The sequence below is a fragment of the Acipenser ruthenus genome, chromosome 11 (assembly GCF_902713425.1).
Source record: "Acipenser ruthenus chromosome 11, fAciRut3.2 maternal haplotype, whole genome shotgun sequence".
In the NCBI taxonomy this organism is placed as follows: domain Eukaryota; kingdom Metazoa; phylum Chordata; class Actinopteri; order Acipenseriformes; family Acipenseridae; genus Acipenser; species Acipenser ruthenus.
Window position 1 is genome coordinate 8,934,714 of NC_081199.1, and position 25,995 is coordinate 8,960,708.

A 25,995-nucleotide genomic window follows, 5' to 3' on the forward strand; every position below is an offset into this window, starting at 1 on the left:
GCTAAAATAAACAAACAAAGCATACTTTGTTTTGCTAAACTGGTTTTAATTATGATAACTTGTAGTTTGGTGGAAAGAAAAAATAACCAATTGATTTTTACAATTCTTTTTTTATTTTTTCAATTACCGGTGCATAATTCAAAGGCATGTGTTTAAAAACATGTGTTTTCAAACTATATACATAAATAAATAATGTGAATTGCTTTGAACTGCGCAACCGATTATGGTACTCAACTAACGAGCCTAGTTTATTTTATTATTTTACTACAAGGGAGGTAAAGTTTTATGTTCAAACACCAGGCTTTGTTAAAGCTATCCGCTTTGATTATTACTGGTCTGTATGAAAGAAGGGGAGGGAGAGGAGTTGGAGGAAAAAAAGTGGGTTCGGCGGGTAACGTTGTCCAAGAGGACTATCCCTCTTATTAAACGCTTGGCTCACTGTCTGAGACGCTCAATCTATCGTCGACTGAGTTTCAACCAAAGCCGTGCGTTACTAGCAAACCGAGCAGCAGAGAGAGGCACATAGCAAGAGTGGAGGGATAGCTCCAAAGCTATTTAAGTTCATTGAAACTGTGCTAGTGAACTTCTTGAAGGAATTGCTATGGTTGCACTTTTATACCGTTAACATTACGTGGGAGAAACCTAGACCCACTCGTTGAATGCGTTCTCAGCATAAACTGCAGTTAAATCACTGTTTCTTTTCAGTACTTTTTGGGGAAAGGGGGATGCGATTTCTGTAAATGAGAAAGGAGCCTGGAATCGGATTGTTTTTCTTGGATCAGCTTTTTGTTTGAAGGGAAGCAGAAACGGCAGCCGCGTTGCCGCTCGCATTGCAGAGATGATACATTTTTGTCGTTTTTCGTTCCCTGTATTATGCCGGAGAAATTTGCAGTGGATTGTGTTACTGGTTTGCCTCTCGCCAGTGGCACTAGGGACTTGGGGGGCTGGTTTGTACAAGTACCCGAGCGGGGTTCAGCACGGGATAGAGCACACCGCAGCTTCACCTAGCAATGGGAATCCCAGGAGGTACGGTTTATTTTTATGTTATATATATATATGTTATTTGTTATTTTATTTACTGGTGTTTTGCCTCCAGGACTCATTTTTAAACGAGATGTAACATATAGATGGTTTGTTTATTTAGCAAAACAACATTTCTAAATAGATCCGGTATTACTATTTATTTCTTAGCAGACGTCCTTATCCAGGGAGACTTACAATTGTTACAAGATATCACATTATTTTTTACATACAATTACATTATTTTTTTATACACAATTACCCATTTATACAGTTGGGTTTTTACTGGAGCAATCTAGGTAAAGTACCTTGCTCAAGGGTACAGCAGCAGTGTCCCCCATCTGGCACTGAACCCACGACCCTCCAGTCAAGAGTCCAGAGCCTTAACCACTACTCCCCTCATATTGCTTTATCTCATGACGGGATTTGCACATTGCCCGCTGGTTATATTGCTTTCCTCACCTTTTATCCCCCTGTCATTGTAATGTATTCATATCCTCTTTCTCTCTCCATCACTAGCGGTTTCCCTTTCCACTGAAACCCAATCCCAACAAGACGCTAATTGGAAACAGCAAGCTAAGCAGTTACTGTGTTTACCACTGCGCAAGGATCACGTTTCCATACTTCAAAGTTGCTTCCTAAAATCGATTTCCCCTATGGATTGTGCACATTGCACCCTTGCTTTTATCGAAATTAATGAATCCCGAGTACGGAGCACTTGCTGGATTTAAGCCACACACACACGGGTTTGCATAAGCAAATTAATTTCGCCTACAGACATGGTTTGAATCGACCTATTTGTATTCACATTTTTTACCGTTTGTCCAGAAAACGACATCTGGATTAGATTGTGTGTGCAATGGTTTTCAAGCGAATTAGCACAAACAATAAACTAAAGGCAACAGAGCAGTTACTTTTGGTTTAGGTGTCCTTTAGTGTGGAAGGATTTCTCGCCTAAAAACACGAGGGAAGCTGGCAAAGCTGTGGGAGTCGGAGGTAGGCCAGCTGAATGACAGGTTGGATTCAGTGTGACCTAGAGTTGGGATATAGGGGCAGTGTGACCAAGTGAACTGTTTCTTAAACTGAGTACTGGGAGGCACGCTGGTCTAGTGGTTAGAGCTGAAGACTAGCAGAGGAACCTGGATATTTTAGGCGGGTGTCACTGTGAACACCTGTCCAGCATGCCCACATCTATTATTTTATTCTTGAGTGTAATGCATACAATGTCCAGTAGGTGGGTTTGGAGTATTACGGTATGTTTGTTTATTTCCGCAACAGCCCAATAGAGTATCGCTGCAGACCAGTAGAAAGTCGTCTCATCACCCAACTGTGCAAGATAAAACACTTCTCACATTCAAATAGTAATACAAAAATATTAATTGGAAATATACATATTACGTATTTATATTTAGAAACGGTTTTATAAACACCGGTACTGCTAATTTTAAATAAGCATTTGTATAAAAACTAACCACATATAAGTGAAGATAAGTGAAGAGGCCTACCTATTTTCCAAGCAGGGGAGTTTCAAACACTCTCAACAGGGGGCCCTGTCACTCTCCTCTGAAGGCTGACTCTATTAGGCAAGCCTCTTTCATACATCATTGAGGACAGGCGCACTTAGAGGGGTCCCATGGGAGCGTTTATTCTTTCCCTTTCGGAAAAGAGGCCCCTGTATGGTGTCTTTCTATTGATGTAACACCATTTTCAATACCTTGGCCTACAAATAAACTAACAGTGACCATTTCAGTGTGAACAAGATAAACCAGTACCTATCTGCAGCACTGACTAAATGATATCTAAAATGGCAATGCAGACAGACATTTGCAATACAATGGTAGCACAAGGTTATTTAGAGTTGGACAGTCTGAACTATGAGCCAGTGGTATAATTTTCATATGTGAACATACAGATGGTATAGACACATTGCAGTACCTTGGAACTGTATTACTGAAACAGGGCTATCAGATCAGGACCACAGTGCAATAGTTGTAACAAGTCCATTGTGTTGCCATTGCTGGTAATGCTGTGGTCCGCTAGATATGGTTCTGCTAAGGTTTTTTTCAGGGTGATACACTGGGATTATAAATGTCGTTTTCAGGCTTTTCTATAAACCTGTAGCATACGGAAGCACAGTGTTAAAACCATAGGAAAAAGCCAGGCTATTAAACACAGGTTATCAAGTTCAGACAGCTGTGACTCCTGACTTTCCTGTAAACATTTACAATACTCTAATAACAGGAAAATCAGCTGGTTTATCATCTCCTTCCTCCATGTTCAAGCCGCATTGGGCTCTTTTTCAGGAGCGTTGCCTACACTAACTACCGCGCTGAATTATAACATTATAGTGAGGATGAGCACATCCATCAAAGTAGCGATTAAAGACAGATGTGCTTCCTCATTTCACTTTAGGGCAAGGGAGAAGGAGGAGGGCAGAGCAGTTAGTTGGTTGCTGACAGTAGTGTTCTGTTCAGCTTTCTTATTTCTATGGCTTGACTTCTTTATTTGCCAAGTATGCTGGCTTTTTACCATAATTTATATTAAGAATACTGCATTGAATAGTATGCATTTAGCTCAGTTCTTTGTGCTAGGCTGGGCTGCAGTGGGACAGTGATTAGAGAGAGTGCTGGACTGCAGTGTGGAAGGAGTGGCTTTGAGTAGCACAGTGGTAAGAGAAATAAATAAAGCACTGGGCTGCAATGTGGAAAGTGGTGGGTTTGAGTAGCTCAGTGGTTAGAGAGAGTCCTGGGCTGCAGTGTGGAAGGTAGTGGGTTTGAGTAGCTCAGTGGTTAGAGACAGTAAGCTCTGGGTGAAAGGTATTGGGTTCCTGTGTGGAATTCAAGTTTACATGCTGCTTTGTTTCTTTTTTTATTAGACACTACAGAGAGGTTAACTGGACCGTGGCCCTATTTAGGCTCTAGTTAACGAGGGCTATTTTTACTGTTGTGTTTGAGGTTAAGACAGCTGTTATTTCCTCCCGGCCTGGTTCTGTTGAAATGCTGCGCCCCATTGAGCAGTGCGAGGCTGGGGTCGTGTCGTTAACCTCTGACACCAGTGGAAAACTGTCTGCCGCAAGTCACGCCATCTCTGTTACTGCCCTCTAAACTCTCCAGTCTACCCTGGCAAAAAAATGTAATTAAACAGGACTGTGCTGTAATGAGTGTGAAGTCACACTGTGTACAAGAGGTCTGCACTGAAGCTCATATAACAGTGGCTTGGATACACGTCTTAGATTTTATCAGAGTCCGTGGTTACAGAGTGAGGGGAGAGAGTGGATTGCTGCCATATAACGGTCCTATTGTGATGCAAGTGCAATGGCAAATAAGACCGTTGGAAATGTATAAAACTAGAAACAACTGGCAGGAATGAGAGGGTAAATTAGGGCTCTGTGTTGCGTCTATCTAGTTTCATACTGTTAACATTCTCATAATGTACCTCTTACACTTGCTTTGAAATTGGGCCCTGTGTGTTTATACAATGAATATTGCATCCTTCACAAAAAGTTCAGCCGTGAGAGTTTTTTTTGTGAGGCAACAAGTCCCCAGTCTTTCTAGGCATGGAAAAAACATGCAAGCGATGGACACTGTATTTTTGCGAAGAAGGTAAACTGTTGACCCTATCTGCAGATGAGGTGGGTCGAGGTAAGATAACCTACACAGAAGCTTGAGAAAAACTTAAAGCCACAATAAGCAGTCAAGAAACATCTGCCAACCGAGCACTGCATGCAAAGTTACGGAACTTTTAATTCAGGAACTAAAGAATACAGTTAGAACAGTTTGCATGAAAGAAATAACGCTTACGGTTGTAAGACAATTTATATACATCAATTGTACCAAACGGGGCCTTGACATTGAAAAGGATGACCCAGTTCACCCCCGCACAAGGTCCGCAGAAGAAGCCCCCACACTCCCTCGACACACCCTTTGAACCCCATTGAAAAACTGAAATGTCTCCTCACAAAAGGCCACCCTTGACGCATCCCATTAGCCTTTATTGAAAAGCAGTCCCTCCCTGTCAGTCTTTGAGAGGCTGCTGTAAAGAAGGGCCCCTCTTTACAAATGGAAACAGTAAGAAAGCCCCCTTCTTTCTCCCCAGGTCTCTTTTTTCATGTCTTCAAGCTTCTATACCACCCCCTTCTGATATTCGACTTCCTCTGCCATTCTGAAAGTCCCTAACTGTTATACATTTAAGTAGCTGCTCCAACACTGTTTACATGGACATTGATACAAGGGATTAAAAAGTGACAGATATTGGAATTGTATTGCTATAGCTGTAGTCAGTCTCTATTGTATTACCTTATTACAGTGCTACTCCTTTATACTGTCACGCTGTAGTCGGGAGCCATAGTTACAAGAGCTATGCTATCTGTGTTCCGCCTTATAAAGAGAATGGAAAGTGTAATGGCATTATGGGACACATGGGAGCCATGGCAACAGTGCCTTATAAGTAACCGATTACCTTGTATAAAGGGCTGCCTAATAAAGGGGGAGCACTGTAATAATGATTCAATCAGAGGAATCAGTTTTAACAGCATCATCAGTGGTCTCAATTCGTTGTAATGTCTTCGAGGTCAAAGTGTGTCAGACAGTGGTTGCTTGATGACAGATCTCTGAGCAATGTGATGTAACTTCTCATTTAGATTAAAAAAATCTACTCAAGCACAAAATTAGAACGGTTGGCATGAAAGAAAAACTAAAATAAATAAGGACCAAGGACCAAGGAAGACTTACAAATAAATATTTCTTTAATCTAGTAAATTAACAGATATTGAAATTGGACAGAATTGAATGGGAGAAAATGGCTTCTTCTCATTTGTAAATTTTCATATGTTGTTAAACTTTTATTTTATTTTATTGAAAAAAAAAAATGTTTATATGTTTCTTTTACAACTGCACGTTTGGGACCTGTGTAATGAAAGTCAGAGTCATGGAATTATATCTGTTGAGAAGGCATGGGGGAGTTTAAGACCCTGTGAGTCACAGGTAGAATCTAGTGCCCAGATTGAGACCACTGGCTTTTAGCCACATAACAGCCAGTGCCAGCAGCATGAGTCAAATTTTCATAGAGCCTAATATCATAATTAATTCCTTAATTGTAACGTTTCTTAAAGGTCTAGTTACATTCACATTCAAACAACAAATGGAAAGAATTCTATACATGCTTCAAAGAGGGGGAATAGTGAATACAGTCAAAAAGTAATGCACCGCACTGTGGGAACATGTAGTGAAAATGTAATTTTATTTTAACATATGTTATCTAGTACTGCTCCTGGTTCAGGAAATCTCTGTTTGTAAGCCATGCTTTCAGTTAGTGTTGCACTTGCTTGGTCATTTTACCTAGAAGGTGTAATTGTCCCCATGCGTTCAACGACTACATCTTTTGCCTAATGTAGTGCCAGATATCATATTTTAAAATGAAAATACATGTTTGCTATGACAGTGTTTCTTTCAAAAATGAACATATAAGACACATTATAACTAGTTATTAGTTTAGAACATTTTTACACTGCTCTAACAATGTAATAAGCAGTTTAATATTGTTTCATGTTATTATTCACTGTAGATTTATTTCATATAAATTGTTCTAATTTAAGTCTGTTTAGAGTTTTCGTTTCTATAGTTTTTTTTTTTCTAAATAAAGATGCTAGAAAGTTCACAGCATGCTGATCTTATTACATTGACATCAATAGGAGCAAATGTAACAAAACAGCCCTAACTGGGAAGTGGCTATTACTGAGATGACCTTTAAAGTGAGGTTTTACTCGATCTGAACTTGGATTACTTAAGAATGACATGATCCTAGTGTTTTAGATGTTACTATTTGACCTAATAAACTCCATGCATTATTCCCATTCTCCCATCACAGGAGGCCAGGGATAAAGATTATGAATAAACATGACATTTGTCCTATCAAATCAGTCATAACACCCAGTAATGAATTATAAACTGGAGTAGTCAAGTCAACAATAATTTAGTCAAGTAGGCAATTGTTTTTGCAAAATGTCTTTTTTGATTTCTTGATTGCTTTGACCGCTAAACCTTGGTGGGAAAGTACACTTCAGGGTCACCTCAATGTGGGGTAATCTGGCGAGCATTCTAGCTTTAAAGAGGCCCCTCCTGCAAAGCCCGGCAACATCTGCCATTGATTACAGCAATTCAGCTTTCAGATTTGCCAACTTTGCATTACCTCCTTAAATGAGATGGTTTGTGTTGCATTGTTGCCAGAATCACACTTTGTTTTTGGTCATTATGACTGAGGACAGCAAAAAGGAAGCAGTGTGGCACTGGGAAGGAGGCAGTGTGGCCTAGTGGTTAGAGCTGAGGGACTGGGAGAGAGGCAGTGTGGTCTACTGGTTTGAGCTGAGGAACTGGGTGGGAGGTAATGAGGCTGAGTGGTTAGAGCTGAGGGACTGGGAGAGAGGCAGTGTGGCCTAGTGGTTAGAGCTGAGAGACTGGGAGCAAGGCAGGCTGGTCTACTGGTTTGAGCTGAGGAGCTGGGTGGGAGGTAATGAGGCTGAGTGTTTAGAGCTGAGGGACTGGGAGGGATGCAGTGTGGCCTAATGGGTACAGCTGAGAGACTGGGAGTGAGGTACATGTAGGTTGGTCTTGTGGTTTTAGCTGTGGAATAGTCGGAGGTAATGAGGCCTAGTGGTCAGAGCTGATGGACTGGTAGGAAGAGCTAACAGGGAGCAGTGTAATTATAATTTTCCATGCAGCTCCGTCTCTAAGTCTGACCTCTAAGGATGCAAGTCACTTGTATATTGTTCCCGAAGACTAGAAGAACAGAGTGTATTATAGGGCTATAATGGGGAGTTAAACACAGCAAAGCAGGGCTTGCAAGATTATTGTCTGTGCCATGCTGCACGCAAAATAGACCCCTGTCTTTAAATTCCAGTCTGCCCCCTGCCTGCTGGCCACAAAGAAGGATTGTGTGTTTCTACAGTATGAGTGCAGAAAACAATCGGTTATCCACGGCATGTCTTTTAGGCACTACAGTACCAAAAAGACATTGTGGCCCTGGAGAGAGTCCAATGAAATGAAGCCAGACTTATCCCAGGGCTTAAAGGAATGAGCCATGAAGAGAGGTTGAAAGGACTGACTCTATTAACCTAAAACAAAGAAGAATTAGGAGGGACTTGACTAAAGTCTTTAAAATCTGAAAAGGAATTGACAGTTAACCAAAACCATGACTTTAGCGCAACACAGAAACCAGTGCTAGATGACAGTCAGATATTTAGTAGAGATAAACTGAGTAGCAGACACTTTTGCACACAGAGAGTGGTGAAGGGATGGGATCAACACACAGAGAGTGGTGAGGGGATGGGATCAACACACAGAGAGTAGTGAGGGGATGGAATGGGTTACCTAGTCATTTTGTTGATGCTGAATCGTTGGGATCCTTTAAGTCAACAAAGTTTTGAGATCAATCAGCTACTAGGAACTGGATAAACATAGATGGGCCAAATGGCCTCCTGACTGCATTGGAGACTTCCGTCTGTCCATAGAGGATGTCGGTCTGTCTGTCCATAGGGCACGTAAGTACAGGGATGGCTTTAGTTCTTGCAAGTGGTGACAAAGAAGGTAGACAAGTGGTTTGCTACTGTGAAATTACTGTGAATGTTCTTGTGCAAACGTCTGGAGGCTGTTTATGAATTCCGAATAAGTTCCCACTCCGAAATGACTTGCATTTTTCATACTTTGTCCTGCGGATTTCGACCACAGGCCTCAATTGATCCAGTCTCAGCTTGAGATGTCCTGTGCTTTCAGACATATGGTAGCAGTTATAGGAGCAAGAATTCAAACTGGCTGTGTGCAGTTTGGGGTTTAAAATGGTACAGATCCACCACAACTCCCAGCACTAAAGGAATGTAGAAAAGGAAGCACATTCATGTTTTTGTTATTTAATTCCAGCTGAAGTTAACTGTTTTTTTTTTCCAGTCACATGTATTAGTATTCTGGAAAGTAATATTGGTGTGTGTGTATACATATATACAGTATAAAATAATGTTAATATAACACTATTTAACTAAGTTATAACTTAATATAACAATACGACTGTGTCTTTTCTATAACAAGATCCTTATGTGACCTATACATTACATGAGTTTATTAGTGTGCTATAGGATTTCTTGATTAATTTAGTCTTCTTTCATAATAATATACAATGTAATACAATGCACAATAAAGCATCATTATATATACAGAATCTAAAATACATTTAGATTAAAAATAAACATGCACATATCTTTTTTTTTTTTAAGAATATGCTTATGCACACTGTCTGGACACTTTATTAGGACATATACCTAATATCGGGTTGACTCGCCATTTTCCCTTATTACAGCCTTGACACAACATGCTTGAAGGTGTACTGAGGGGTGGTAATCAATTCAGTCAGAATTGGTGGAGAGATGTAGGCAGAGGATTGTATCGACGAATGCATTGTTCAAGTTCATCCCATGCATGCTCAGTTGGATTAAGACCCAGGGATTGTGGTGTTCGTGGAAGATGCCTGAAGTCTGAGTCATGCTCCTCAAACCATTTGCGCTCAGTTTCTGGCGTGATGGATGGGTGCATTGTCGGCTTGAAAGTAGCCATCGCTATCAGGGTACAAGTTAAGTATTGTGGGCGGACTGGAGTGCAGTGATCCTCAAGTAAACTACATTCGAGAAGAGTCAAGAGGCAGGGTCCAGGAGAACATCCCCACACCAGAAGATACCAAATCCAATCGGGTAGACTGGACCTAATAGAGTGGCCAAGAAGTGTCGAACCTGCATCCAAAGGACCCCTTACCAATAGTGATAAAGCTACAATATTCTGTAGGTTACTGAGAGTATCAGAATCTGGGACAATGTGGGGGAACCTGTCCTTAAGCATTTCATTTTTACATGTGCTGTAGATACATTTTCTTCATGATGCTCTGTTTTGGGATTTACAGTACAGCTAGGAAACTATGTTACTAACAGTCTTTTTTTTTTCACAGGAATTGGTGCCCGTACTCCATTACCAAGACAGTCAGCTGTCAGGTCCAGAATGGCACTACCCTGCAGAGAGTCTACCAGAGCTGTCGCTGGCCTCAGGGCTGTACCGGGGGGAGGTAGGGGTGCAGATGGATGCAGAAATACTAACTTTATAGAACGACAAAAAATACATCCAATCAATTAGGGGTGTAGCGATTCCTCATGTACTGATGGATCATGATTCTTTATATAATGTATCGTATTGCCATAGAGATATATATCGTTTGTAAAGTGATACAAGAACAAAAGCACAACAGAGCTCATTGCAGTTCAACAAGTGGTTCTTGAATGAAGAATACGTGTGTTTTATAGCTGGTATGAATACATACTCTCCCTAACTCATTTTATTTTTTTCCTTAACAAAATAGTCCCTCATTAAATGACATGCATCGTATCGTGACATGAGCGTACCGTTACACCCAAAAACGTGGATCAATTGATATACAGATTCATAGAGGTTATGCAAAACCTCAAATCTTTATCAGTGTTGTAGATGAGTTCGTGGATGACTCATGGCATCACTCAACACGAGAATAAACGTACTGATGTGTAACCTGCAGAGGGTCCGTGGGTCTGTGTGTGACTGTGTGTGTCTGGCTTGCAGTTACCGCACGGTGCTGAGGCCCTCCTATAAGGTGGCGTTCCGGACAGTGTCGGCGATGGAGTGGAAGTGTTGCCCTGGTTACAGGGGTGCGCACTGCGAGGCAGGTAAGAAGAGCGGCTGTATCAACTGCCTGACTATTAGACTCACTATTACAACTTTAGTACCAGGCCTCTCCATGGCTGAAGCTGGATTTAGAAATACTACAAGAATTGAATTTATCTAGCTTCTCTAGCGTTTCTAAATTCAGCACTATTGAGTGTTGAATAGTTATGGATGTCAGTTGGATTTGCAAAGCGGCCTTCTTTGGTTTTGAGAAGTGAATACGAGCAGAAGGTGAGAGTTCTTTTAATGCCTAGCAACAATGCGGTTTGGGGTGCTATTACGCTGTCACAGATGATAATGCAAGGTAGAATATAATAGCCCAAAAACACTCGCAGAATGATGATGATGAGGAAGATGATGATGATTGTTATTACTATTATTACTTTTTTTCTATTGGTGTCATACACCAGGTTGGATATATGATGCTCAATAAACCAAACGCCAGACACTTTTCTCCACTGCATTTCAAATAAAACTGATAGTTTTTCCTCCTGGCCTGCTTGAGAGAACTTTCTCTCGGATTTCTTGAATACAGAGGAAAGTGAAACTGTTCAATTCCTCCTCGTCTGTCTCTCTGTTTGCACAGTCAGGGCTTCCAGTTTCACTTGTCTCTGCCAGGGTCTGTCGTTTGTGGTCACTGACTCTGGATTTGGGTAGAATGGGCCTGGCTTCTGCATTTTTAACTGTGGAAAGGTAACCCGACAGGGTAAAGTTTCTGCCCCCCTCCCCTCTCAGTTCAGTTTAGTCGAATTTAGCCCTTCGTTGTCAAACCCATGAAACAGGTATTGCCAAAGGGATTACACACCCAATAATATTGAATTTACATACTGTAAGACTGGATTACAACCATTGTAGGTTTTTCATCTCATGAGGTAAACAAAACCGTCAAAAGCAAACACTCTAAAACAAAAATGGTTGTTTTTTTAAATATACATTTATGCATGAGAAGTATTGGGGGATCTGGGGATCAAAGGAGATGCCTGTCCATCTGTCTGTAATGAATTGCCATGGAAAGGGTCTATTGCTGATGTCAGTGTTATTTACTCATTAGCCACCCGGAGGAGATCCGTCACATGACAAGTCCTTGAATTTGTACATATCTATAGAGCCACTAATCGTATTCTTCTAGAACTTGGTTATTCTTTAGCACAATTTATTGAGAGTATCGGAATCTAGGGATCTAAGACATCAGTATTTACATATGTACTTACTGTATATTACCCTTACATTATTACATAGACTGGAGATAGATCAAAGATCATTTTTAATGATACACATGACTCTAACTATAACTCGCAACAGAAAGCCACTTTTTTTATATCACAGAAGACAATTGGCATAACAAATAAATCAGGCATGTTCAGGACAGCCCATTTTACGCAAAGTGTGTGTTACGTATGACACTGCTAGATAATGGCTATTTATTTGCTTACTTGTCAGACAAATCCTGAGAAAGGATCCAATCATGAATTGCTTTTGTTGAGACGAGAGGCAGTGGTATTGTGCAGTTCAAAGCTGTCCTCTGTGCTCCCCTCCACCCCTACTTTACCTGACAATGCAGCCTGTGTGTAGAGAGGGCAGGTAGGGTGTGTGAGACGGCTCAGACGCCCTTGGATAACAATCAAAGCTCAGTGGAGGTGCGGTGGACCTGACCAGAGAACCACAGCCAGTGTCACCCGAGACGGAGACATTATAATAGCTGGCTCTGGTTTGCTGGAACAAAGGCTGTAAAGCACAATTGGTTTTGGATGATGTAATAACACTGGGTCCTCTTAATTCCATGGATTGTATTACTGACCTATTTGTCATGGGTTTAAAATTGCAATCTTTAAGCTGCAGTTTTTTTTACACTTAAGTACAGTAAACTCACTAATCCAAACCAGTGCAGAATAGTGATTTGAGTGCCAAAGGTAATCTGAATCATGCTTAATCATCTTTGTTTTATGTTTTTGATACGTACATTTAAACAGAAATCAGTGACCACCCTTTGAATAAAAAATACACGGACAGATGGTAATGTTTTACAAGCTTATCACAGAATTATGATATTGAAGTTTTGTTTCTACAGCTAATATACAGTAGGTTAGTTTGGATAACCAGTCTTCTGTAGAACTAGAAAAATAGTTCTTGTGCACAAATATGATGTGTACAAAATTTATGTGATGAATGCTGTGACATGTTATTAATACTACTTAACATGTTGAGTGGGTTTTCATAGTGATTCTAAAGGATGTTGCATGTTGTATACATTTACCATAGACGCAGTTTCTAAATAAAAGTATAGTTATTTAAACTTTACATAAATAAATTAATTAGACATTAAAAACAAACAAAAAATAAAAAATAAAAGCTTTTCCGAATGTGTTGAGCAGTCTGGTTGGCTGCTTGCCCCAAACCGCAAACAGCTAAACAGCTAAACAGCTAACAAAATCATGACAGCAAATCTTGTCTGATATGTATCACCACCACTTTGTGAATGATTGACACCTTATGTTAAATGTGTATTTGATTTTTTAATGGTCATTTTTTCTTAGCATCTGTGAACATTTCTTTAGCACTGTGGCGGAGTGTCCCGCCCCTATTTATTATTATTTGTATTTTTGTTTGCGGCGCGGGTAAAAGCGCCGCGTCTTTTATTGTTATATTTAAAAACCTCGTGAGGATGCATGGCTGATCAGCTACTGATTATTTAACTAGCTGACAGTCATGCATCCTTACCAAACGCGTGCAGACTCTGGCCGGGGGATAATAAGATAATTACCAACTAGTTAAATCCCTCGGCCAGAGTATATAAACGAGCAGCACTCTGCACTCGGGGGTGGAGTGTTCGAGAGTGGAGAACGGGAGAGAGAGAGGAAGAAAACAATTGCTAAAACGTGCTGGAGTATCCAGCACGAAACTTACTTGTTTGTTTATTCGTTCGGCCCTCGTGCCCTTTTGTTTGGTGTTTTGTTAAATCTTTTGTTTTTGTTTTGTTTATTAAATACGCTGAGTGCACCAGCACTCAGCTTCAACCGCCCATCCACTGTTTTGGTTTGAGTTACTTCCTGGTCCGTGACGTCATCCACATCACCACTGCGAGCCAGACTGCCACATATGGTGTCCTGCGTGGGACAAACAACGCCTCCAACAGCCGGACCAGGAACAGCAAAGGAAGTTTTTTTCGTGTTCGTTTTTTCAAATAGTGTTTTTTGTGTGTTTGAAAAAAAAAAAAAAAAAAAAATGGATGAAGTGGACGCCTATATGGAGAGGTGGCATGCGCATCAGAGGGAGTTGAAGGAAGGAGGGGCTACATGGTGCCTCGCCTGCCTGGAGTATGGGCACCTCCCTGAGGTGTGCCCATATGAAGACCCCCTCTTTGTGCAGGCCTTTGATCGAGGTGAGGTGGAGACTGCGGAGGAGTGGATCCACCTGAAGGCCATACCATCGCCGCAGGTGGATCAGGAAACCTGCCTCACCTGCCTCAAAGGGGAGGAGTGGTGCTTTGCCGTCGGCAAGGTCGGGCACAAAGCACCCGACCAACCCCCTCCATGGCAGGAGGTGGAACTGCTGGTCCCGAGGAAGGGAAGGAGGGGCGGTGCTAAGAAGGCAAAGAAGCCCGCACGTCCTGCGCCTGAGTGGGAGGAGCCCGAACGTCCTGCGCCTGAGTGGGAGGAGCCCGAACGTCCTGCGCCTGAGTGGGAGGAGCCCGAACGTCCTGCGCCTGAGTGGGAGGAGCCCGAACGTCCTAAGCCCAAGAGGGGGGAGTCGGTGCATCCACAGCCCAAAAGGGAGGAGTCGGTGCGTCCACAGCCCAAAAGGGAGGAGTCGGTGTGTCCACGGCCCGAAGAGAGGGAAGTCGGGGCTTCCACAGCCCTAGGACCCAAGCTGCAGTCCCAAGAGCCAGAAGGGGAGGAGTTACAGGCTCAACCCCCTGAATTTTTCTGGGGGGGAGAAGGGCAGGATGCTGGTGTTCCCCAGCAGCCTCTATTTATGCTGCTGAAGGGAGCACGGCACACACCAGCCCAGCCGCCACAGCAGAGGGAGCCAGCACCGCCACAGCCTCCCTCTGAGTGGCCAGCATCCGCCCCATCGCCTCTGCCTCCACCACCACCAGGAGCAGAGCAGCAGGAGCTGCCTCTGTCTCCACCACCACCAGGAGCAGAGCAGCAGGAGCTGCTTCTGTCTCCACCATCACCAGGAGCAGAGCAGCAAGAGCATTCCACCGTCGTGGGAGGACTGCTTGCCCCTCCCACCTCCACCAGCAGAGGGTGAATGCCTGCTGGTTCCGCCTCCACCGTCGTGGGAGGACTGCTTGCCCCTCCCACCTCCACCAGCAGAGGGTGAATGCCTGCTGGTTCTGCCTCAACCGCCGTGGGAGGACTGCTTGCCCCTCCCACCTCCACCAGCAGAGGGTGAATGCCTGCTGGTTCCGCCTCCACCGTCGTGGGAGGACTGCTTGCCCCTCCCACCTCCACCAGCAGAGGATGAATGCCTGCTGGTTCTGCCTCAACCGTCGTGGGAGGACTGCTTGCCCCTCCCACCTCCACCAGCAGAGGATGAATGCCTGCTGGTTCTGCCTCAACCGTCGTGGGAGGACTGCTTGCCCCTCCCACCTCCACCAGCAGAGGATGAATACCTGCTGGTTCCGCCTCAGCCGCCGTGGGAGGACTGCTTGCCACTCCCAGCTCCACCAGCAGAGGGTGAATACCTGCTGGTTCCGTCTCAGCCGCCGTGGGAGGACTGCTTTCCCCTCCCACCTCCACCAGCAGAGGGTGAATACCTGCTGGTTCCACATCCACCGTCATGGGAAGGACTGCTCCTGCCCTGCCTCGCACCACCCAGGGATGCCTGCTTCGCATCGCCTGGGGCTGCCTGTTGCTCCGCATCACCTGGAGAGCCACCAGCTACAGAGAACGAGGGAGAAGTGGAGCTCCCGCTGCCGCCTCCATGGCCAGGGGCTCCCCTCCCGAGTTCACCTCCCGAGGGTCCGCTGCCGCTGCAGTCGCCTGGGGTCGCCAGGGATCCTGCTTCGCCTGGGGTCACTACACTGTGGTCGGAGCCCCACGGAGGGGAGCTGCCGGCCATGAAGAAAGGGGGGGAGGTCAGGAGACCAGCTCCCCCAGCCGCACTTTCGCGGCCGGAGATCATGTGGTCAGAGCCCCACGGAGGGGAACTGCTGGCCGTGAAGAGGAGGGGGGAGGTCAGGAGACCAGCTCCCCCAGCCACACTTTCGCGGCAGGAAATACTGTGGCTGGAGCCCCATGAAGGGCAGCTGCCAGCCATGAAGAAGGGGGGGGAGGTCAGGAGACCAGCTTCCCCCGCAGCAATTTCGCTGCAGGAGAAAGGGTGGCCGGCCATGAAGAAGGGGGGGCAGGTCTGGAGACCACCCCCAAAATTTTTTTGGCCAGAGGAGCCGGCCGGTGCGCGGGCCATTGGAACGCTACGGCTGTTTGGGTGGGAGGAGGACATCCCACCGTGGCCGCCACCTTTGGTCCGCTGCTGCCCCTGTTCCTGCGCCGGGACTGCTAACCGGGACTTTGGGGACTAAGGGGGGAGGTGGCCGAAAAGGCCATGTGTGCTGCGCACAAGGGGGGGCATGTGTGGCGGAGTGTCCCGCCCCTATTTATTATTATTTGTATTTTTGTTTGCGGCGCGGGTAAAAGCGCCGCGTCTTTTATTGTTATATTTAAAAACCTCGTGAGGATGCATGGCTGATCAGCTACTGATTATTTAACTAGCTGACAGTCATGCATCCTTACCAAACGCGTGCAGACTCTGGCCGGGGGATAATAAGATAATTACCAACTAGTTAAATCCCTCGGCCAGAGTATATAAACCAGCAGCACTCTGCACTCGGGGTGTGGAGTGTTCGAGAGTGGAGAACGGGAGAGAGAGAGGAAGAAAACAATTGCTAAAACGTGCTGGAGTATCCAGCACGAAACTTACTTGTTTGTTTATTCGTTCGGCCCTCGTGCCCTTTTGTTTGGTGTTTTGTTAAATCTTTTGTTTTTGTTTTGTTTATTAAATACGCTGAGTGCACCAGCACTCAGCTTCAACCGCCCATCCACTGTTTTGGTTTGAGTTACTTCCTGGTCCGTGACGTCATCCACATCACCACTGCGAGCCAGACTGCCACAAGCACTCTTTTTCCATGAGCTGATTCGGGGAGTTCAAGTTTTTGTAGGAAAAACAATTCAGAATGTTTTTTTTAGACTCTTCAGAAAAAAAAAAAACCCAAAACATTCTAAGCTGTGGTCAAAAGTTTTGTATTACCGAGAATTTTAGGGTTGAGACATAATAATAATAATAAAAAGAAAAAAAACAATATTAACATCATTTCTCTCTTTTATTTAACATCAGGTAATCAAAGAAACTACAAAATGATATCGCAAAAGTCTACCGGAAGCCATAATAGTAGTACAGTATTTCATGTTAGATTTTGAAATGTCACATCTTTCAATTTTTGTCAGGCTTCAAATAGATGACCATTCAAAACTTAATTCCCTCAGAGTTTCAAAGAATAATATATAAAAAGTGGCATTTTCACCATGCTTTCTTTAGTGTAAAAACAATTTTTAAATACTGACTGGAGCTTTGTGGCTCTCTTGTAAAAACCTACTGCTTATAACCTTCATTCATGCTAGCCAGCTCCCTTTGCCCCATAAAGTGATGGCATTTCCTTTTCCATGCTTTTTAATGAGACTGGTCTCAATGTGTGTGTCTTATAAAAGTTTACTAGGTCGATGCATAGTAATCGCAAAGCATGCTGAACATGACAAGGCAGCATGCTAACTCACTGCTCCAAACAAGTAAGAGCTATTCAGAGATGTGTATATGAAACGCTATAGATCCCCATAGCTGGTATTGAATAACGCCTCTTCTTTTAATGCAAAACAGGTGTTGGGTAATGGCAACTTTTGTTGAGGGTCCAGTTTTCAAGTTTTAAATTTTGGTGACACAAGCGTTCTTCCCTATTCTGAAGCTCGCTGGCCCTTGTCAGTTTGTGAGCCTAATACTCCTGGTACTATTAGCATCAGTATCTTAGGATGTCACAAAGCTGTAGTATTTAAAATGACTTGCATGATAACTTTTTATTTCCTTTGAAATGAAAGGGTATTTTTAAAACTGTTTGGCACACTACATATTGTAGAAGTTGGTAGTTTTTCAACAGCTACAGCAAGACTAGGAAGGGTATTATTTACTTTTCTTATTTATGGGTGAATGGAATAGTAGAAACAAACAACGTTTCTCTTTCACATTCTTGAATTTATGTCTTTGTTTTACTGGGTAACTAGAATATGATCTGGTTCTCTTTGAACCTGGGTGTTGTGGATTTGCCAGCACAATATAACCGTTTCAGTGCAGCTTTTCATTGTGAACTGTTTTAATAATGATGCCAACAATGAAATTCAATCTAATTCAGTACAAAGAACTCAGTATGAGGGGACTTTCAGTATAGAAAAAGAATACTGAAGCTGGCTTGTTTTCAGATAAAAACACATCTTTAATTCCCTGTGTTAAATTCTTACATGGATCATATGCAATTGCTGAACTAACTACTGGCATTTTCAAACCTCATATTCGATTTTTGAATTTGTTTCAAAGACAGTTTCAGTTTATTCTGAAACTGTTTCTGTAAAGCTAGGCCTGTTCGTCCTGGTACACTTTTACTTCCTGTGTCATGTGGCCAGACCATGGAAAGTGACCTTTGCCACAGGAAGTGATATGGTACCAGGAAGAAGGAAGTGCAGACGTTCTTTTTCTGCAGTTCAGTGCTTGAAAAAAGGTAATATCCCCAATTTAAGTAAAGACCAGAATAAAACATAAAGATAATGTTCCTAAAGGTAACAAGAAGTAGGACATAGATTTTTAGAAATACTAAAAGAAACATATTAAGTTCAATGACAAACATTTCTTCGGACATTGAGTTATACTTCTTGTCAAAATGTTTGCCATTGAACTTTATCATTTTGTTTTAGTATTTCAAAATGTAGCATTATTGTGTTTAAAATGTATATACAGAAATTAAAAGGTTATCACTATAATTAAGATAAACTAATAATTTTATTGTGTAAAGGGTAATGTGCAATTTCATAAAAAAAACTTTTTGTTTCTTTCTGAGAGTGTAAAGTGCATTGAGTCAGTGCTGGCTGTGTTTCAACCACAGCTCTGTGGGATTTTCCATATTATCTCCTTATTGTTTTATTAAAGTCCCCAGGCAGTGGCAGATATTAATCCCACCTCAATCTAATTAAAATCTCAACCTGGGGCTGCCAGCTGGGAAAAGTAATCCACTCATGAAAAGACGTCATGCACGAGGAACAGTTCTCTGAGTGTGCTGAAGAGGGCAGGCAAACAGGGGTCTCTGGGTGCTTCTCCAGTAAAGGCACAACCACATGGAGTGCAGGGTGAGTCACACCCAGGTTAACAATTCGAAAAAGGCTCCAAGAACACCCCTGCCTCCAGGAGTATCTCATTTAACCATTAAGCATCAGGCTGCCATTTTGTTGTTAGTGTGAGTAGCCTCTTGGGTTTCCACTGAACAGGGTTCACATCTGGGTTGGGAAAAATGTATTATGCTTTGAACTTTTCTTGTTGAACAAAAGAGAATTTAAGATTTTTTTTCTTACTTTGGCTAGGGTTTTCGTTGATTAATGTCAAGGCAGATGAAATGGAAAAATGTTTTTATTGGTCTTAGGTTTAGAGAAAGGGAAACGGGTAGTTTTATTAACAATCCATCAGTTTATGTTAAGGAAATATTTAAACGGTATTTAAGGAGAATCCTGTACATTTGTTACAATTATTTTGCTGAAATGGAAAATAGAAAGAGAGTTGTGTGCACAGAAGCGCTGTTAATGTGTTTAGTCATGGATTTTCTCTGAGACTTTTTCAATGGACCAATCCTTTACCTGCGCTTCACGTGATCTGGTGCTCACTGGTTTGAATCCCGGCCGTGCTGAGTTGCTGATCTAGTCTGGGGGGCCCTCAGGGAGCAGTGCATTGGCCTTTATGTTCCCATGGTTTGGGGAGGTAAATCAGATTGGTTCACTGGTAAAGTGCCCCATGGGTCTAGGTGGAAACCAAAATTATCCCGGGTTTAAAAGGCATGTCATATGCAGACAGGATAAAAGAATTGAATCTATTCAGTCTTGAACAAAGAAGACTACGCGGCGATCTGATTCAAACATTCAAAATCCTAAAAGGTATAGACAATGTCAACCTGGGGGACTTCTTTGACCTGAAAAAAGAAACAAGGACCAGGGGTCACAAATGGAGATTAGATAAAGGGGCATTCAGAACAGAAAATAGGAGGCACTTTTTTACACAGAGAATTGTGAGGGTCTGGAACCAACTCCCCAGTAATGTTGTTGAAGCTGACACCCTGAGATCCTTCAAGAAGCTGCTTGATGAGATTCTGGGATCAATAAGCTACTACAACCAAATGAGCAATTTCCTAGGCTTGTGGCCACTTTTCCTCACTCCTGCAATCACCACGTCTGTGATCTGAGCACTATCTCACTACAGCGTCAATACTTTATCTCCCTGAGGTTTCTGCACTGTTTGCTGGTCCCAAGATGATGGTGCTGATGAACTGTCTGTATTGTATTTGCTGGCTTGCAGATCCCAGGACTGAGTTCAGTATGTTGAGTTTAAAGTTGCATGCACTGGGAGAAGTGTCTCACCACATGCTTATGGAAACAAAAAAATGAAAAAGAGCAATGATGGCCAAAAGTGACTTATTTTCCTTAAACATGATTGACAGATATATGGAAAACAGATTCCAGCAATTAGGGTTTTGGAGACATTTAGTACAAACATGTTGACTATTTGACATCAAAGGCGCTTCAGTAAAGATAGACTAGAGGGTGGGTGGTGTCTCAGAGGGAAGGTCTGCTGCTTCTCCACTGCTTGGGAATGTTGTTGTTATACACATTGCTGTGCAGAAGTCTTAGACATGTTATGAGCATCAACAATTTACTCAACCCCTCCACTAGTGTTCTCTACTATTATAACAACCTTGACTTGCATAAAGAAGGAAAAACATTGAGGAAATTGCTCACATCACTTGATTTTCAAGGTGTGTTATCCGAAGCACAATCAACAAGTACAGAGAAACATCATCTGTAATTGACAAACCCAGGACTGGAAGACCCAAAAAGCTGTCTAACAAGGATGAGCAATACTTGAAGATAATATCCTTAAGGAATAGAAAGAAGACGAGCGTTGAATTGACAACAGAACTGGCAGAAGGCACAGGTGTCGTTGTCCATCAAAACAACAGTATGAAGATCACTCTTGAAATCAGGACTTAAAGGATGTGTTGCAGTAAGAATACCTCTGTTAAGAAAGGGGAACAAAATGATGATGTTTCTCTCTACTTGGTATTCGAAGCATAATCAACAAGTACAGAGAAACATCAATGTTTTTCCTTCTTTATGCAAGTCAAGGTTGTCATAATAGTAGAAAACACTAGTGGTAAATTGTTGCATCAGAGTAGAAAAATGCAACATGTCTAAGACTTTTGCACAGCAGTGTACATGCATCAAATGATTCTCTTAAACCCGCTGCTGGAGAAACAAAACAAGAACACAAATGAAGACATATTTCAAACCGGATTTATTTAAGAATCATGATCAGTAAAAGATGGGCTATAAGATGGTAATTTACAATAGAAGATTACATATTTACTAAAGTTGTTTCACCTTTAATGGCACTACCATAGATTATATTTGCAAAACTTGTCCTGCTTTTTCCACATGTGAATTGAATCCTTGTAGGCCCACTTGTTGTTCCTTTTAAGTACATTTCTCATCCCTTTGTTAACGTGAGTACCATCTTTAAACAATATTATCTTTTAATATTGCTCTCATCTCATAGTTAAACAACACACTGAAGACTGAAGTAGTTTAATGATGGTATTCACGTTCAAAAGGTATGCAAAGTAAGAACAATCTTAAAATGAGAAAAAAGTCTACATAAGATTCACCCCAGGAGTGAAAATAACAAGTTCATTTCTGCAGATAAACTCTATGGGGGTTCCATTTAAAGATTAAACAACTTCCATGGTATAATATTTTATTTTTGTCTGTCACTTTCTAGGCAAAATTCAAGACCCATGTCCTTAAGAAAAGATAAATACTATACTTGCATTTTTTTATATTTAATCCACTTTCTCAGTGTTTATCTCACAATATACAGAACACTGCACATACAAATGTTCATATCCATTTAACATTGCACTGAAGCTTTTAGGATTTTGAGTTTTTCTCTTTCGTGCCTTGTTTGAAGCTCAGATGTGTTTCTGAAACATGTCTCATTAGAATATGTCTGAAATTGAGACATAAATCTGAGTGAAATGAGAAGAATAGAATGCTGTGGAATCTGGCTGACAAGTGAAAGGGTGATTAGCAGTAATATCAGATAGGATTGAGAACCCTGCGGCTCAGCTTGGTTTCTGGAAAGCTGGTTGGTTGCCAGTTTGACACATTTCTTTAAGTGCTGTCAGATACCGCCTAAGAAACTGAATACTTCATAGAGATTCTGTATTGTATTAGTCCTCATTGAATAGGTCTTGACAGATGAACATAGAGGTTTCATATTCCTTTGGCTTTCTCAGTTTCCTGTGAAACAACCATTGTAGGTAAAGACAGATTTCGTTATTGTTTTTTTTTTTCTGAGAAAATAAATAAAGGAGGTTGGTTGTTTTAATTGTCAGAATGTTAGCATGTATGAAACAGTATGTAATAAGAAAGTTTTCTACTCGCCTGCTTTATTTTATTTTGCGTACATCTTTACATCCAACACTGCACTATTTTTTAATCATAAACAAACAGGTTTAATCCAATCCTACCAGGATTCCCCAACTCTGTGATCACAGAAATTATTACAGAATTCTCAATTCTGCACAGACATTTGCAGAAATGGTCTCACATAGGAAACTGTTTTTTTATTATTATTATTATTTTTAAATCAGAAATACAGGCATGTTGATTTGCTGTAGTTTATTTTGGTGCCCGCAGCAGCACCCAACAGCTTCTGTCTAAACTACAGGATGAATCGTGCACACAGAATATAACTGCAAATGTCTGTGCTGAATATTACCCCAAAACCTTCCATGAAGACTTGCCTCGTACCAGCCTCTGGGGGAAAAAGGTTAGAATAATTAAGAAAATAGTGATACCTGTTGAAATGAGGGAGGATACAATCTGAATTACTGGCACCGCACACCGGCAGCTACAGTGATACAAATGTGTAACTTCTACAAATATAAATGCGAAGGATATTATCATTGTTAAAAAATAAATAAATAAATAAAAACTTTTGAACCCCTCCGGGGCCCTCTGAGTGCGTGGGCCCGTGTGCAGTTACACCTACTGCACCTGCTATTGCTCCCCCACTGCATGAATGTCAAACTGCGGTTTATTCTGGGGAAAACAAATTGTGAATAGGGCCTACATTCACGTGTAGTAGGGACTCTCATAGGGTTAATATGTTACTGGTTCATATAAAACCTTATTGTCCTGTCATTGAAACAGACACCAAACCAGCGCACACACAGACAAAGGGACCTCAGTATATAATGAGGACCACTAATGCATGCCTATAGTTATATTCCCTTTCCCTTTTGGCTGTTACCGGTACTGATACCTCAAGCTTGTTCTCATACTGCAATGCACTCCACAAGACTACAGTGGTCCCTAATTAAAAAAGAAAATAACTATGCCTATTGATAGCAACACTCTTTCAACACTGCAGAGCTACTAATAAGATCAACATGCTGTAAACGAGCCACTTCCATGATGTAATACAGATTCTCCTGCTTAATTGAGCTTAATCAAATAAACAACATCTAGAGTGGTTAAACAGTTCAAGTGAACCAAAAACTTTTAAACTAATCAAAATCCTTTGCTATAAATAAATTAAAATAAATTACGTGTCCCTTGAGCAGTGTGGCCACTGCCCCCTCATTAGGTCCACACTTTGTAGGTCCCTTGACTGACTTTAATACCAAGGTCTCACTATACTTACCAGCTCCTAAATCAAAGGCTGTGAACAATAATATAGTGGATGCTTGTTTCAGCGTCTGCCTACCAGACTAAGACGCTTATTTTAGTTTTACCATTGGGAGCTGAAGTTATGTGAAATGCATGGAAATGCCAGCTGTTGAAAAGTTGCTCAATGGTATCTGAGACCCTGGTATTGAATTTGCTGTATAAAACTAGTAGCTGTAATATCACACTACTAAATTCCTTATATACTGCACATTTTTACATTTTCCTATTATTACCAGTGGTGAACTTGTCTGTATTGAATCTGCTGGCTGTAAAATCACAGCACTGAGCTCTCTGTATTGAATTAGCTACCTCTGAGGTCCCCAGTACTGACTTCTCTGGGTTCAATTAGCTGGCTCTAAGATGTCCTGCGCTGAGCTTCTCTATTGAATTAGCTGATTTCAACTTGATACACAAAAAGTAAACATTGGCTTCTGGCCCACACTGACAGCTAGCCACAAGCCAGATAGGAATCCCTGCTTGAATCTCTGGAGGTTAAACCTGGCTTGAGAGCAGGTCTCATGCATAGCCATGATGCTGCTACTTAAAACTTACCCCCCCGGCCTGGAATGTGCGATTCCCCCAGGGTCATGGCGTAGTCGGGATTCCTCAGTGTGTCACACTATAGTTTTGCATGCATAGAACGACCTGGCCTATTGTGACGAAACTTTCTAAGGACCTTCTACCTTCTAGAATGTAAACTCTGGGTATAGGGAAGCTGTCTGTCTCCGTCAGACTTACATACTGTCATGTACTTTTCCATGTGACTGATAGCTCTATTCTCCATGCTTATACTAGGTTGTATTGTAAACTTCAGTTTGGAACATGCAGATATCTCAATGTTAACATTATAGAGGAAGGTACAGCTGTGGCTTCCTGTTATAGGTCAGTTTCACTCCAATGATCTAGTAGCAATAAGACCATGTAAACCACAGACAAGGCACCAGAATACTATAGTATATCTGAAATATCCTCAATTAATGTAAAAAAGTAACAAACTTAAATATTCTCAGCACTATAAAAGAGAGGCCTGTAAGAGTATTAAACAAACGAGGTAAGCACATGGATTTAAAGACGTGGTTGCCACCCCAGTAATGGCACGTAAAGAGGGTTTGCAGTATCATGATACACCGCAGGGGGAGACACGAGTGTAGGAGGAGAAAGAGAGACTCGGGTGGCAGGTCTGAATGTCACCTCTGTCCCCCACAGGCTCCCCTTTCATCTCCTGGAACACACTTCTCTTCTTATTGAAGTCTTTAAGCTGAGCTGAATGTCATTTGGCTGGTGATGGCGCAGTTAGATTAGCAGGCGTTGAGCTCCCCTCCTGCCCCCACACTCAGGTTTCTCCGGGGGGGGGGGGGGGTAGAGAACAGGCCCCACAATGCCCATATTGATGTTGGTTCAGGGGTGGGTGGGGGGCCAGCCAGCCGGGAGAATCAAGGCCCTTGTTTCTGAGGCCCCGCTTATTGTTTAAACAGTGCTCAAAAACCCTTTCTTTCTTTCTTTCTTTCTTTCTTTCTTTCTTTCTTTCTTTCTTTCTTTCTATCTCTGCTGGAACTATTTGCAGATTTTTAGTACAGCGAGGGAGTTTTGTTTGTAGCAGGGATGAACATTTTCAGAATTGATTTCCGTCTTCTTTCATTTCTGTGTGAGAGTGCAGTCTGTTTATATAACAAGTACCATTTATGGATAAGATGTTTATACCAAAATTAAACTGCTGAATATGAGACGGTGCAATCCAGCCAGCTATTCTGTTATTGGATTTGAATTCTAATCTGTTTATTATATATATAGATATGCACAGTACATGACATATGTGTTACTACAAATGCTGTCCTGATGCTCGCTGGCTTACTCCTGTGTTTAAATCACTGTGTAAGTAGCTCAAATGTCATTTCAATTGTTTCTTTTACATTCCCCTTACTATTGTATGCTGTTTGCAATCATTCTGAGTGGTTCTGGGTCCTGTTGCTCCAATATTAAGTTACTTTCATTTTTTCCTAAATCTGCCTTTACCTGCCTTTGAGTTTGCTGTAACCTTTCAACTCTGCCAGCCCCACTTACTCTACACACACACACACATATATATCAGAGAGGTGGGGCTGAGAGTTGAAAGGTTACAGTGTCACATGATTTGAATGGAATGAGCAAGACTTTTCAGCGCCAGGCAATTCGGAGTCTCCAGACAAGCTCCAAGCAAGCTTAGGCAGGTCCAG

At 42.1% G+C, this 25,995-nt stretch overlaps 1 protein-coding gene across 3 annotated transcripts in view; it reads left to right on the forward strand.

The window, feature by feature from the left end:
- Positions 1 to 367: 367 nt before the first annotated feature.
- LOC117426892 (EMI domain-containing protein 1-like) overlaps positions 368 to 25,995 on the forward strand; it is an 82,681-nt gene continuing 57,053 nt past the window's right edge. The window contains exons 1-3 of one of the 3 annotated variants that reach the window (XM_059033289.1): positions 368 to 1,026; positions 10,003 to 10,116; positions 10,644 to 10,747. In XM_059033289.1, coding sequence (XP_058889272.1) covers positions 839 to 1,026; positions 10,003 to 10,116; positions 10,644 to 10,747 — 406 coding nt within the window. In that variant the 5' untranslated portion in view covers positions 368 to 838. The remainder of the gene's footprint in view (positions 1,027 to 10,002; positions 10,117 to 10,643; positions 10,748 to 25,995) is intronic. The other 2 variants (XM_059033287.1, XM_059033288.1) reach the window with 2 other exon arrangements.